General features: G+C 42.0%; 2 protein-coding genes across 44 annotated transcripts in view; one reads left to right on the top strand and one right to left on the bottom strand.

The window, feature by feature from the left end:
- Window position 1: 1 nt before the first annotated feature.
- On the bottom strand, window positions 2-5,076 carry LOC130707529 (tyrosyl-DNA phosphodiesterase 1-like). Its single transcript, XM_057542566.1, has 2 exons — window positions 4,909-5,076; window positions 2-426 (listed from the first exon to the last, which is right to left on the bottom strand). Exon 2 carries the CDS (start codon window positions 414-416, stop codon window positions 30-32), a length of 387 nt encoding a protein of 128 aa, XP_057398549.1. The 5' UTR covers window positions 417-426; window positions 4,909-5,076; the 3' UTR covers window positions 2-29.
- Window positions 5,077-5,490: 414 nt separating this feature from the next.
- The window catches only part of LOC130707527 (EF-hand calcium-binding domain-containing protein 11-like), a 215,081-nt gene continuing 205,240 nt past the window's right edge, over window positions 5,491-15,331 (top strand). For 27 of the 43 annotated variants that reach the window (XR_009007439.1, XR_009007433.1, XR_009007435.1 and 24 more), the window contains exons 1-3: window positions 5,492-5,670; window positions 6,354-6,449; window positions 9,871-9,916. Coding sequence is in view for 30 of the 43 variants with exons in the window: in XM_057542550.1 (XP_057398533.1) it covers window positions 5,596-5,670; window positions 6,354-6,449; window positions 9,871-9,916 (217 nt within the window). In the remaining 13 variants the exon portion in view is untranslated. Of the gene's footprint in view, window positions 5,671-6,353; window positions 6,450-9,870; window positions 9,917-15,331 lie in introns of those variants that run through there. The other 16 variants (XM_057542554.1, XM_057542564.1, XM_057542552.1 and 13 more) reach the window with 4 other exon arrangements.

Here is a 15,331-nt window from a genome sequence, read left to right as displayed (position 1 = left end):
CTCTAATGATGAACTACATATATTATGTATCAACATGGACAATTTGCTACAATACTCATAAACAAACCTAAAATACATCTTGAAGGGAATACACCATTCAAAGGTTCTGAATTAGTTGGCAGCTCATCCTCACTGCTGGAGAGATGCCAGCCCAGGTCTTCCTGGGAACCGCCCTTCTGCCTTTTGGGAGGTGAAGCTTCTGAAACGGACTCTGCGTTGCTGAATTTCACGGGTGCGATCTTCCTCCTGTGGGCAGCTTTCCGAGCCTCGGAACAGGTGTACTTTGCCTCACTGGCTGCTCCCTGCTCAGCGTGCGGGAGAAAAGAGGTAGATGGCTCGTCCGGTCTTGGCTTTTCCTCCTCGCTTTCATCACTACTGGATATCGTCCACCTCCCGTAACTGCCTTCCTGAGACATTACACTTCCTCTGGAAATGAAAGGTGGAAATTTCGTTATTTCCCATCCACCAGGCCACCGGCACACTCATTCTCTTGCTCTCAAATTCCGTGTCCTGAGCTTCTAGGACACATACAGCACACCTGACACTTACCAGATGCCAAGACGTGTCACTAACATCAGCTGCTCTGTGGGTGTTCACGACACATCACCACAATCTGCCACGAGAACTTGGCAAATAAAGTGACGGCGAAAATCCTGCTTACCTTCTGCTTCACTCCCTTTGTCTTTCCACCTAGACCTTGTTCCTAAATGCCTGAGGAAATGGACTTGAGCCAAAGTCCAAAACAAAAATGTCCACTCTTAGCCCTGAAGCTTCCAACAGGTGTTTGGGGTTAAGGTCAGTTTAAGGAATTTCAGGTCAAATTGGAATTTATCACCTATTCCTCACCCAGGTATGGGAGCCCAAAGGACTTCAGGGACTACTTCTTACTCCCCCAAGATAAGCTACTTACCATAAAGCTTAACAAAATCCTCAAAACAGTATCAAATGATCAATTCTATATATACATTATCTAGGGATGCTTCCATGAGGACCCAACTGACTTAATGATTATCTAATCCTAAATCAAACCACGAAAACCTGCAGAGAAAGAACTTGTACTAAAGCAAAACGTTACTTTGTTTTTTAAACCACACAGTTTAACTTCCACTTTCTTGCTCTCAAGAGGAAAACAGATGAAACTTTTGCTTTTCTTACCTACAAAATGTCACCAATTCAAGGGTAAAGGGCTATCTAAGTAGATTTCCCAAATAACTAAGGAGCAGTTCCTTAGTGTGATTAAAAAAACAAAAAACAAAAAAAATACACTTTAGTACAAGACCCAGAGGAAAATTACAGGACTCAAGAGTCTGTACTCAGATTGTGGACGGAGTGTCTACATGTTTGCTCTAGAGCGTAAGCAGGACCTGTTATGAGTGCAGATATAGGACAGACTGCAGCATGACCCCCACTCCTTAAAAAAGGCTAAATTCTGCACTGAAAGACTTGCAAATGAATATACTTTCATGTTTCAAGCTAAAAAGTATATTTTTTTAAGGTATCTATCACTTTGCACAACTTCTCACCTTTTTCAATTAATGACCAAGTCAGATAAAGTTTCTCCTCTAAATTACACATTTCAAGAAGCTTTTAAGCAGAGTGCATCTAGACAATAATTTGACTCGTTCTTCATGGCCCAGGGTCACTATTAAGCCCACCTGGCATGGACAGTGTTTTGCAGCCACAGCTGTAGGGACCACAGATGGATGGAGACACTTGCTCCTGTAACAGGGGCCCTACACTCTGTCTAGGTCTTGTTTTCTAAAAGTTCTCTGTCCTTTCCCCCTGTGTTCAGCCCACTTCTAGAGGCTGTTTGAACTCTGAGTAGGTTTTTCTCCCTAAATTGTTTCTAATCCGATAAGGGTTAAGACACCAGATAATCCAGCTTGTTGGAACTGTATTGTTACAGTTTACAGGATCTGAGAACCAGGTTTTCCCATGAAAGAGGTTAAGACAGACTTACTACTTAACACCTACTTCAACCGCTCAGTTTTTTGTTTGTTTTGACTGGTTTTTTAAAACTTAAGTTCCTTTAGTGTTCTAGACTCTGGAGACTGCTATCACAATTCACTATGAAGGAGCCATAGTGTCGGTTAGTTTGCAACTGAAAAATTATTTAAGAACAAAAGAACCATCTTTGGAAAAACTACTCTGCTGTAAGCTCTAGCTTTCATTGAATTCTAAACCAGCTCTTAAGCTAGGCACTGAGTAATAGAATCTTCGACTGAGATTCCTCAGGCTGTTCTCCCTAGATTCCTGCCCCATCCTAAAGCAAAGAGAGGGTCTCAGAGTTTTTAGGTGAAAAAAGGGTTCAGCTCCCAGCCTGAGAAAAGGAGATGTATACAGACCTCTTAGAGGTCACCACCACCCCTCTTCCCAGATCAATTACGTATAAATAAAATGGAATTCAAAAATCCTGAGAACTCTGAAAGGAAAATATTTATTCGTCTTTAGTGACTGTGTGAGCTATTTAGGAGATTTCTAAATTTTTCAGTTTTATCATTATCTACACTTTCTAGAACCACATGTGGGGTGGGAGAGGGGAGGAGGACAGAGAATTCCCTCCAAAAAAGGACAAGTGGGTAAAAAGTAAAGCTTTGAAAAAGATATTTCCTAGAGAAAAAAAGTTTTTGTCTGCTCTATACATGGTTTAAATTTTGGATCTGCTCACAATCCAAAATGTGCCTGAGATTATTTACCAATTAAAGGCAAAAAAAACCTTTATAATATGCTAATAAAACTGTAACAAATCATTAAGCCTAGCAGGTTACCAGCCTCTCTATGCAGTCAAGGCGCTTGGCCTGTTGAAGGGGAGCTGTTGGTAAACACCAAGATTAACCAGCAACTGATTCTACTTTGGAGGACTGCATCTGGCTTCGGGATCAGAATTTCATCTCTCTCTCACACAGGCCCAGACTCTCTGCATTCTCAGACAGCTTTCATACTCAAGTCATATAGCTTTACAAGGACAGAACCTAAGTGTTTTCCTTCAATTGTTTGTTCATGGTTTGTCTTCCCTGGGCAGTGCCTCGCACAGCACAGGTCTAACACCACACTCTGGGTAAGTGGTGACACCAGGATCAGAATTACAACACAGGTGGGCTGACTCTGAGATCTGACATTCAGTGGGTCAGCAAAGTGCAGTATTTCCCAAAGCGGAGGTGACTGGGACCTGACGTTAACTAACATTACATTATGAAAGTACCTCCCTTTCCCACTCCAATCCAATGTCTCAGTTTAATCAAGGAGAAAGCTGTTTGTTGAAATGTCTCTATTCCTGCTTTTGAACAAATAACGGACTTTGGGCTCTTCTGCAGGCAGTAACACTTTGGTTTAACATCAACAGAAGGTATCTTATGGCTCCATTACATTTACAATAACTGAAGTTTACTTCTTAAAGATAGTGTTTATGTAAAAGTGGGTTCAAATGAAAATATTAAGCAAATAGTAGTACAGATGTTGACAGTGAGACAAAACTGGGGAGGAAGCAACCGACCACATTACTGAAATTTGGCAAACACTGCGTTAAGCTACAATGCCAAGGAGGGTAAAAATCTAAAGACATTCTACCACCAGATGCCAACTCATAACATTAGAGTGTCTATTAGACACTAGAAAAAAAAATCTGTGGATGCAAATGGATACTCCTCTTAAAGCTGCTAGCTCCTCCTCTCCCCCTACCATCCCAGACCCAGCTGGGCTATTTCTTTTACGCTTCCAGCTGACCCTTCTTATAGAGCTTGCAGACCATCAGGAGGGCATGGAAGTCAATCTCAACTGAGGCCAGGTGTGGCCAGTAGTGGGCAAATATGACTCCAATTTCAAACCCAGTCATTACTAGCTGGTAAATGTGCACTTAGGCAAGTTACTTAACTGCTGAGCCTCAACTTCCTCCTCTGTAAATGGATGTCATACCTACCTCCCAGAGTATGTTCATTAGAAAAATATTTATTGAGCAGCTACTATGTGCCAAGCCCTGGGAATAAGAAATTAACAACATAGAAACAATTTGTCCTAGGAAAGCTTATATTTCAAGGAGAAAGAAACAGATGGACACAAACGAAAATAACCAAAAAAGCCAAGATATCTTTACAGATATTCATTATATTTTACAGGTATGAGAGAGTAACAGGGATGCCCTTACCTTAGACTATCCTGAATTTAACATTTAAGTGAGCTCTGAAGGATGAAAAGGAATCAGCCAAATAAAAGTGGGGGAGGGAAAGAAGAGTATTCCCAGTGAGGGAACCCAACCTGCAAAGACCAGAACAAGGTTGTAGTAACTCCAAAAACAGACAGAAAGATTTGGGTAAGGAAGACAGGTAGGTGGTCCAGGATGAAGGGGGTGGGCAGGAGTAAGTTAAAGATCCTGGATTTTATTCTAAGAACAGTAGGCTCCACTTAAGGGGAGCACCTTTTAATAAGCAGGGGAGTACCTTGGTCCGATCTCCTTTTTAAAAATATTACGTTCCCTACAACTCTGTATGGAGAATGGTTTGGAGGGAGACAAAAGTCGAAGTGAGGCGGCTCCCGCAGGGACTCTGGTAGCTCATGAAGGCGCTCGGAATGGAGTGAAGTGGGCTGATTCCGGGGTACACTGAGTAAGAAGGGACAGCTGCTAACTTTTCTGTGCGCTCACCTTTACTGGGCATACACTCATTTCACACTCATAACTGTTTCCATTTATGGGGAGACTAAACACAGAGGTTAAGTGCCTGGCACAGAGTAAGCGCCCAACATGCTAGCTAGCACTAACTCTCCAGGCCATCTGCCTACTACGTGGAGGAGCCAGAGTAAGAATCCGCGGCGGGGGGACCCCTCCAGCAGGACTCCGGTCTCCTCAAGCAGCAGCTGCTCGCGCCAAAGAGGTACTATTACTGGAGGAAGCCGAGGCCCAGAAGGGGACCCTACCTAGTGTCTCTACAAGATGCTCCGCTTCCCTCCGGATCCACCTCCAGTCCCGCGGGGCACTCAAGAATTCTCCGGACGCCGGTTGCCCGCGCTCCAGGCCGGAAGGAGCAAAAGCGCGGGCAGTTGCCGAACGCGCTCCAGAGGCCCCGGAACCCGCGGCCTGCAAACACTCACCTGAAGCCCCCAGAACACGCAGCCGCCGGGGACCCCGCTCCTCCGCCGCCACTCGCGCCTGCGCGCGCTTCAAATGCTCCAGGCCGTGGCGCGCGCAGAGTGGCCCTGCCCCTTCCCCTTCCGGGATGCCCGCAGCTGGGTCCTAAAGCCCTCCGGGTCATGAGGGGCTGAGGGGGCACTCCCGCAGGAAGGGGCGGAGAGAAGACCGTGGCGCGGCTCCTAAAAGGGGGAGAGAGGAAAAGAGAGGGGCGGAGCCAAGGCTGGGGGCGGGCCTGGAAGCCCCTCCGCCATAGGCTGTTCCAAGGAAACATTATTAAACAAAGTCTCTGGCCACTAGAACTGCGGGGTCAACGCCAGTGGCTCGCAGGCCGTCCAATGGGAGAAGACATTGGAGGTACCCGGCCAAGTTCAGCTTCCTGAACTGCGGGGAGCTTGGTGGGCGGTCGCTGCAAGCCGGGCGTAGGCCGCAGAGGTCGCGAGTTCAGGCGTCCCGGCTCCCGTGTGACTGTCGTGATGTTTTTCTCCCAGGCCGGGGCCCGGCCGCGGATGTGGGAAGCCAGCCCGTCAGAACACAAGAAGTGGGTGGAAGTAGGTGTCCGGAGGGCTGTCTCCGACTTTAACTTGACCCGGGACTTTCACTTCCGTCACCCCCTCCTGGCTCTCACTCAGCTTTGTTGCACAGATAAGGGCTGGACTATCGTTCCGAAGTGTCATGATTAATGACCGAGGCTAGGGCTGCAAGGCTTCTGGATCCCTGTCCAGTGTTCTACTTCCAATTCCTTCTTTTCTCCGCGACATAGTCTGTGTATAACAACCTGTAATCTCCATCTCTCCTCCCCCCTTTCAAAGCCAGCCCCTTTGCCTCACCTTCCCAATTCTAGGATTGAATTTTGGGTAGAATTTTTCCGAATGGTTTAAAGGAATTAACCCAGCGATTAAGTCGTTTGCACTTTTTGGGGGGTACATTTTAACACATTAAGATTTCTTTTTCTTTTTGGCCCTGGGGGCAGCATTCGGGATCTTAGTTCCCCGACCAGGGATAGAACCCGTGCCCCCTGCAGTGGAAGCTCGGAGTCTTAACCACTGGTTCTCCAGGGAAGTCCCAGCAGATTAAGATTTCTTGAGGATTAAAATTAGGATAATGAAATTCCATTTCCCAGCCCTACTCTTGGCTAAGTTTTAGGTTTGGGAGGTCTAAACTTAATATGAGTTAGTAATAATAGAACAAATGGTTTCTGTGTTATTAACTAAAGATATTTGCTGTTCTTTAGGTATTTAAAGCATGCGATGAAGAAAACAAAGGCTGTCTAAGCAGAGAGAACTTTAAAGTTGCTGTTGTAATGCTGTTTGGATACAAGCCCTCCAAGGTAGAACTTTCTTTTGTATTTGGGGACTGGGCTGACAATACAGTAGTGGATGGATTCTAAGTAAAGTGCAGAGGGCTAGCTTAGGATGTTTATGAAGCAAACCGCTGCCTTTTGAGCAATTTCAGAGATGTGTCCAGTGCTGAATTTTACTTATGTCTTAAGAATCCAACTCAGGAATGAATTAGAATCCGTCAAGACTAAGTCATCAGGCTGCTAATAATATTAAGTAGGAGATGCTAGTGAGGTTCCAAGAGGGAAGCCTGGGAGTGGGATGTTGATAACAGAAGGAATTCACAGAGGAAGTGACATGCAGGATTCTTTTTTTCTTAAATTAAAAAAAAAAAATTTGCTCCATTTAAATTATGAAAAGAATGCATTTACATAGTCAAAAAATTAAAACGGTCCAGAAAAGTATAAAGTTGGGTGTAAAATCCCCTCCCTCCCTACTAAAGGGTCCCACTCCTCAGGAGTTACCATTATTAACAGTTTCTTGTGTATCATCCCAAAATTTCCTATGTATTGACAGACACGCCTAGCATTGTATTGAAAAGTGGGTGCATAGTATGCCTATTTTATTTTAACTTGCTTTTTTCACTTCACAATAGAAGAACATAAAAGCACACACAGCACGTTAAAAAAATAGTTGCTTACTATTCTCTTTAGCTAGTTTCCTTGTTTTGGTCATTTCAGTTGTTTCTCTTATTTTTCATTCCTACAAATATTGCTGCTGTGAGCATTCTCTTATAACTGTATCTCTGCTTGTGGATATATCTCTGTGGAATAAATTCCTAGAAATACAAGTGCTAGGTACATTTGAAATTTTGTTGGGCATTGGTCTCCAGGAAAGGTTGCACTAATTAAGGAGAGTTGAGCTGAACTTCAGTGAATCTCCCATTTTAGTAGGACAGGTTTCCTATGCCTCCTGTCCTTGTGCTGCTCCTCTTGTCTGTTACATCCATTCTAGTGATGGATCCCTCTTGTTAAGCTGCTGAACTGGAATTAATCAGGGGCAAGATCTTGGCCAGGTTTAAGAAATTCAACTGCAGGCATCAAACAGAGGGAGCACTCAGGGCTCTGCCTGGAATGTCATCCCTCCTGCTGTTGTTAGACAAAGTGGCTGGGCAACTGCTTTGGCCCAATTGTTCCCTATGAGTGGGCTCTACCTGTCTGTCAGATTGCAGGCCCTGCAAAGCCAGGGACCTCGTGATGTCCCACTTCTCTGTTCTTCATTATGCTTAAGTGTATTACAACTTCACTGTTAATATGTTCTGTTGATATAAATATGTCCCATGAACCACCCAGGTAGGTTCAACTGCTAGGGGTTGCTTAGTTACTGAGAGGTTGATTATGGAGCTTCAGGGCTGGCTCCCAGAAATTGCAGCTCTCCTGTTAACCTGCAATCATTTCAGCTGGAATTCCAGAGCAGGTCAGCTAAGGGGACTCAGCTTTTGAAGCATTGAATTTAACCCAGGTTCAGCTGGAAAGATATCTGGTCTCATTCTACCTTTATCACCTTTGGATCTATTTACTTGATTTTAATTTTAGAACATGTAAGTGAGAAATTTAAAGACAAGTACAGTGATATGGTAACATACATACATACACACCATCAAATTTAACAGATTTTTACTTTTGGTTGAGGTTTTGGATTTTATTTTTTAATCAAAGGAAATGCTTGTTTACTGCAGATCGCTAAACAGTGAAATACTGATATAGCAAATCACTTATACACTTAACAATCATTTGTAACAATCATGAAGTTTTATTAAGTGACGCTTAATGTATTCCCTCTGTGAAATTTAACAGATTTTTCCTCTTACAATGGGTTGAGGTTTGGGGTTTTATTTTTAAACATTGCTTTTCAGCAAATGAAATATTTACTGAATGCAGGTCATGAAGCAGTAAGGCACTAAAATAATAAATCACTTCTGCATTCATGAAGATGTTTACAGAATGAAATTTATTGTGTTCCCATTTAATCAAAGGAGCACTTGCTAGTTGCTAGAAATATAAAGGTGAATAAACATAGACCCTACTTTGAAATAGTTCACAGTTTAGTGTAGAGAGACTTATGAAACTCTGATAAATACTAAGATAGAGAAGAGATTAAGAACAGAAAGGGAGGAGGGCAAGGAGAAGGGTCTAATTCTGTAGTAACTTTAATAGGAATCTGGGCATCATTTAGAGCAGCGGAGGTAGACTCTGATATGAAGTGTCTGGGAGCGCTTTGTGGTGGTGGGAGAAGTTATGCCTTGGTGATTCACGGTTGCCTGTGGTGGCCGTATCAGAGTGATGTGACAGCAGGACTGAAGGGATAAGAAAATAAGAAAATTCAGAAGGAGTAGGTTTGGGGGAAAGGCAGTGAGTTCGGATTGGGGCATATTAAGTTCGAGGAGGCTACAAGCACCCCAAGTGCATTCCTTTTTTAAGTGCTGTGCTGGGTGTTGAGGTGATGGTGGTAAAGATCTGCTCTCAGATTGTGCCACCTCCCTTAGATGTAGGAATCTGAAGTTGGGTGGAGAGGTGAGGGCTAGAGATAGATTAGGGATTCCTCACAGGTGGTAGCTCAAAACATGAGACTGAGGGGGCATTGCCCAAGAGGAGTGTGCGGCGTGTGAGGGGCAGTGTCCTGAGGGGAGAACATGGGGGGAGTGCCCACATTTAAGGGTCGGCGGGGACTCCATGAAGAAGATGCACTGGGAACTGGTTGTCTGGGAGGGGCAGGAGGAACCAGGGAAGTGCAAGGCATGGAATCCAAGGTGGAGAAGCTACATCAGATGTTGCCAAGGTTCTAATTCCATGATGTTTATAAAGCTCTCTTAACCATGTGGGAAAATGCTTATGTTTTAATATTTAGTGAAGGCAGGTCCCCAAACTTAATATACAGTGTATTCTCAAATAGTTTAAAAATGCATGGAGGGGGGGAAAAAAAGCTGTACTAGGCCTAAATGTTAACAATGGTTTTCACTGGATGGCTGGTGTTTTAGATGTTTTTCTTCATAATTAAAAAATATTTTTCATGTTTTCTACATCATGTTACTATTACAGTCAGGAAAAAATTTTTAAGTAAACCCATAGAGGCCATTGTAACAATTGCTTGTATTTGTCTAAAACAGAAATGTTACCTTTTAGGTTATGCTGTACATGTGACAGCCAAGTTGAATCTATATGACCAAACTGTTTTGGTCAATGCAATAAAGTTTTGGGGGCCATTAGAGTCTGTAGTAGATTAGCATCTGGTATCTTATTAATAGAAGAGAAAAATGACTATTATAGCTGTTCTGTGATGTTACTTGTCTGCTGGATTCAACAAAGTTGGTTTCTCATAAAATACATTCCTTCTCCGCACCCCAGGAATTAAGAACTTGTACTGTGAAAACATTTGATGAAATTGTATATCTTATGCTTTTTTCTTTTCTAGATAGAAGCTGATGCTGTGATGTCCTCAGTAGATCCAAACACTTCCGGTAATGTGAAAGTTAATTTTTAGTACTCTTATTTAGACATTCATGAAACTACAGCTAAGAACAAATATAGAGGCTATAAAGCATTATGTTTAAGCAAATCTTTGTTTTGTTTCTGATTACCCAAAAAGAACGAGGTTTGGTTCTTTTAATTTTAGTTAATTAATGTAGTCATAAGCGTATGTTTATTGTAGGAAAATTTTAAACCCCTGAAAAGCATAAAGAAAAAATGTTGCTGGTGATTTCAACATCCCGCGGATGATCTAGGTTTTCTGACTTAAGCAGCTGAGTGAGTGGAAGTGGCACTTCCTGAAATGGGAAGACTGGGGGAGAAGATTTAGGGTCTGGGGAGTGCAAGAATTCAATTTTGAATATGTTGAGTTTGAGAGGTTTCGGTCAATGATGTCAAGGCAGTTGAGCTGTATGAGTATGGAATTCAGAGGAAAGATCTGGACCACAGAAATAAGTTTGAGAGTCATCAGCGTTTGGATGGTTTTGAAGCCATGGGAGTGGATGAGACCCCTTGAGGGAGAGACTGAGACCCGTAGGAACTATAACCATTAAAAGTCAAGTAGGGGATGAAGAGACGGCAAAGGAGGCTTAGGAGGGGCAGAGGGGCCAGAGGAAAATCAAGAGTATTTGATCAAAAGCCAAGAGAAGTGACTATTCCAAGGAAGAGGTTTGGTCAACAGTGTCCAATGCTGTTGAAAGGTTAAGTAGCAAAAGAACTGAAGAGGATCCGTGGAGCTGGCAACCCGGGGGTGTCAGGTGATTTTAGGAAGAGCAGTGTCATTACGTGATGGGAGCAGAGGCCAGGCTGCAGTGGTTTGAAGATAAAGGGAAAGTGGCAAAGTGACAATGTGAGTAGATAAGTCTTTCAGTGGGTCCAGTAGCTGTGGATCAAGAGCTGTTTGCTTTGCTTTTGTTTGCTTTTTTTTGGAACACAAAGAAGATGTTTCTAAGCTTAGCAGAATGATCTAGTGAAGAGGGAAGAGGCAAATGAGACAGAGAGATAACTACCTATTGTTTGAGGAGATAGGGTCCAGAGCATGCTGAATTGGCTTTTCAAAAATTACTTTTTGGGGGGATGTAATTTAAGGCTTACGGAAAGTTGCAAAATAAAAATAGTACAGAGAATAGCTGTATACCCTTTAGCCAGATTCACTTACTGTTCATATTTTACCCCATCTACCTTCTCTTCTGCACTTTCTGCCTCTTCTCCATCCTGTCGCTGAGCTGTTCATAACCACAGCACACCCATCATAAGTTTATATTGACACTTGTCTTTATCTGCTTTACCATCTATATTGCAATGTTGTCACTTGATCTAATTATGTCCTTATTAGCATCTTTCCTCATTTAATACAGGAATTAGTCCTTGGTATCATGTCTCTTTAGCCTCTTTTAATCTGGGATATTTCTATAGACTTTTTTTTTTTTTTTTTTTGCCTTTTTACAACATTGTTATTTTTGAGGAAATAGCCCACCCCTCATGGTTTCCTTTTTTTAGGAACAGCCCTCATCTTGTGTTTGCATGGCGTTTCTCTGTAAGTAGGTTGAGGTTAAGCACCCTCAGCCAGAATCCCATTTGGGTGATATGTCCCTCTCAGGGCGCCACATCTGGAGGCACACGATGTCTGTCTGTCTCTCGTAGATACTAATTTTATCACCGGTCAAGACGTTGTCGGATTTCTCCATTGTATTATTTCTCTTTATATTTTCTTCCCTTGCAACTAATCAGCAGCCTGTGGAGAGACACGTTTCGACGTTGCAGATATTCTGCTTCTCATCACAATTTCCGCCTGGATTTGGTATCCATTTGTGATTCTTGTCTGATCCAGTTTTTGCTGTATGATTGCAAAGTAATGATTTTATGATCCCAGTGCCTCTTTCAGTTAGCCCTTGGCATTTTTACTATAAGCAAGAGACTTCCCGTCTTCTTGATTGATCAGTCCATCTCTCTTTTATCAGTATGGACTCATAAATTTGTATGTTTTTAATGATTTATAATTCATTACTATACTTAGTTATTTTAGTGCTCCACTTACCACAGATTTGGCCATTGAGTGCCTCCTTGAGCTGGCTCCTGTGTCCTTTAGACTGGCTTGACTTTTTTCTTTTTAAAAATCTTTTTATGTATAAATTTTGGGTTTACAGAAGAGTTTACTAGATTATTTTTTGGATACAGGTTTGGTATCACATATTAAACATGACTTTTCAAACAATATTATTGCTAGGAGAAGGTGTTTTTGACATAACTCCCTAACTTGATGGAATTTCCCCAGGCTTTAAATTTCATGTTAAAAATTTTCACACTTTCAAAGTATTCAAATGTTGTTTCTTTGCTGTTCAGTTTAGGTTGCAACTTCTTGGTGAAGCCTTCCTTACATATTTTCTCTGGGTTTCTATGTGAATATTCCAGTCTATAAAGATTTCTGTCTTCTGGCAGAAGGATTTCCTGCATTTTTTGCATTGTTAGGGTTTCTCTCCTTTAGGAGTCCCCTGAGAGTCAGTGAGTGATTCTGTCTGGATGCATGTCTTACGCTGCTCTTGTTTATGTAGCGTTTCTACATAAATACGTGTAGTTTGCCAAAAGCACTCTCAAATTCATTATTCCCGGAGATTTTCTCCCTTATGTGTGTTCTTTGGTTCTGAATTAGGGATTTGACTTCACACGGAAGGTTTTCTTTCCTTAACCAGTTCTTTGATGTACCGACAGGTGTTATTCTGGAAGAAAGGTTACCCACGTTCTTTACAGGTGTAGTGAGTTCTCTGATGTAAAGGTTGACTTCCGAAAAAACCTTCCACATTCAATATCCTGAGTTTTCCCCCCATGTGTATTATATCACATTTAGTAAGATATGATTTACACGCATGTGTTACATTCGTATGGTTTCTCTATGGGTCACTTGATGTACATTGAAGGGTAAATTCTGGCAGAAGGTTTTCCCACCTTCATTACATTCTAAAGGTTTCTCTTGAGTGTGAGTGCTCTGATATAAAGTGAGGACTGGTCTGTGGCAAAAGGATCTTCCAAGTATGCCGTTGTTAGTTTCCTCCCCTGCTTTTTCTTTTTTTCTGATGTTTGAGAGAGGGTTGACTTGAGGCTGGAGATGTTTTGTAAATTTCATGAAACATTTCCTCTCTTTCCTGAGTTCTCTAATGCTTGGATTTGGACTTCCTGAAGAAACAGTTCTCACATTTTTGCAGTCATGGAGCTTCCTTTTAATATTAGTTCTGATGTACATTAAAGCTTTAGGTTTTGAACGAGGTTCTCTACATTCCCTTCATGTGGCCTATCTCACACCTGAGTTCTCTTATGTATAAGGAAGACTGCCTTATTATGGGACATTTTCTCGAATTCATAATAGTCTAAGGATTGCTTCAGAACTGGAGTTTTTGATGCTGAAAGTAGGCTTCCCTATGAGGGCTTTCCGACTTTGGTGATGTGCTCCAGGACCTGCTCCCGTATGCACGTCCCTTGCATTTAATATCAGGGATATTATAGGTACTCTCACATCCACTTCCCCATCAGATCATTAGGATGCTTCCTGTCACAGCATCTTTTCCTAATACTTAATTTTTAAGTATATTTCAAAAGGTTACAAAGTAAATTAGTCATCTGAGAAATTCAAGGGAAGATTGGGTTGGAGGAACGAGATCAAAGTGTAGGTGCTTAGTACCTTGCTCCAAAATTACTGTGAAAGGGGTTTCCTTAGTCTACAAGCTTCCAGGCTTTTCCCTTCCTCTTCTGGTCCTGATATCAACAGCAGATTAACTTTCTCAAAGCATCACTTTCTTCATGATTAAAGGAGTAGACTTAGCTTCAATTCATGTCCCCTTGAAAGGGGAGACTCAAGACCACAGACATCCCAGGGAAAGAGTAAAATAGCCATCTTAGCAAGAAGTCACTGCTGAACTCTGAATGCTGCTAACATAAAATTTTTTCATTAGGACTGTTAGTAGTGAACCAATTTCAGACCAGCTCCTTCTTTTCTCCCTTTCAGTGACATGAGTCACATTTACATGTTATTTTTCTTACAGGAAGAGAGTTTATACACAGATTATTTTACCAAATATATTATCTCTCTCCTTAATGTTTTGATCTTGAAGAACTGAAAGGTTGGCCTTGGCTTTCTGGGAGCTATTTATTCAGGTAATCAACTTCCCAAAGTTCTTCTGAGTAGCTGTGACTTGGGAATTCTCCCACTAGGTGTAGCTCTTCTTACATCCAGACAAGGTTGTGCCACATCTCCAGCATGCAACCCCAAAGGACCCTCCACACAGAGCCCATTTGCTGCCCAGCTTCCTGGGGGAAGGTCCAGACTCACATCCTGGATTGAGCCTGACAGGGCAGAGCCCTGACGATGCACACATTTCATACAGTACCTAAACCTGGATGCCCAGACCCTGCTTCCCAAGGTCTCTCTAAAAGGTGGGTCGTTTCTGTAGAGGTTCCTTGTGAAAATTAAAAAGAGTGAAAAGTTAAGACAAAGCCATTAGAAGAGTAGGATGTCTCAGGGAAAGTCACACTGGGAGAATTTGAGGGCAGCCAGAATGAGTAGCAAAAAGGTGTTAATGACATTTTTAATGCCTGTAACTTAACAAGCACTTGAGTATCAGCAAAAACTGTTTAGGCACCAGGAACAAGGAATTATATTAATGGGAGAAAAAAAAAAAATCAAGCCACTTGTTTAAGGAAGCAGCAGATCAGTGTTGGCATTGGTTCCAATACACACTATTGCTACCTAATTTTAGAGGGTTTTATTTCTGTTCTCTAAGGGTATAGAACATTTCATATCTCCTCTAACTATAGAAAATGAAAGAAGTTTGCAACTAGAAGAGCCTAGAAAACAGTCATATATTTCCTTTTTTAAAATGAGGAAACTGAGCTCCAGAGAGGAATAAAAAATCTTAATCCTGGCATTTGATGGTTCTTTATTGGTTTATAAGATACTTTTACATGTGTTACAGTATTTATTATTATTATAGATAATAATTATAGCTTTGATTCCTTGAGTGTTTACCATGTGCAGACTCTGTGATGAGTATTATGCATGGATTGTTAAATTTAATACAACTCTATGTTAGGTTTGTCCCATTTTATAAGTTAAAACAATCCTGAAGCTTAGAGAGGTTAAGTAATCTGTGCAGGGTGGCCCAGCTAGCTAGTAAGTAGCAGACCACAGTCGTGTAATCTCCAAGCTTACCCTCTCAACCATTTGATAAACCCTTCCCTTGAGGTTAATAGTGTCATGGATCATATTGATGGAGCTGAGGCCAGTCTTCATTGTCCTGGGAACTTAATGAATGAGTTGAAATCAGGAGTGGGTCAGTACACAAAAGACAAATCACAAGGTTCTGTGCAGCCGCTAGAGGTTGATGTCAAATTTGGTTCCGAGCTACTGAGTGTCCAGA

Source organism: Balaenoptera acutorostrata, chromosome 3 (genome assembly GCF_949987535.1).
Source record: "Balaenoptera acutorostrata chromosome 3, mBalAcu1.1, whole genome shotgun sequence".
Classification (NCBI taxonomy): Eukaryota; Metazoa; Chordata; class Mammalia; order Artiodactyla; family Balaenopteridae; genus Balaenoptera; species Balaenoptera acutorostrata.
The sequence above is the reverse complement of the archived record's forward strand: the minus strand, read 5'-3'. Positions and strand labels throughout refer to the sequence as shown.

Excerpts from the sequence above, each read along its gene's own strand:
- LOC130707529 (XM_057542566.1), bottom strand. The coding sequence starts at position 416 with ATGTCTCAGGAAGGCAGTTACGGGAGGTGGACGATATCCAGTAGTGAT.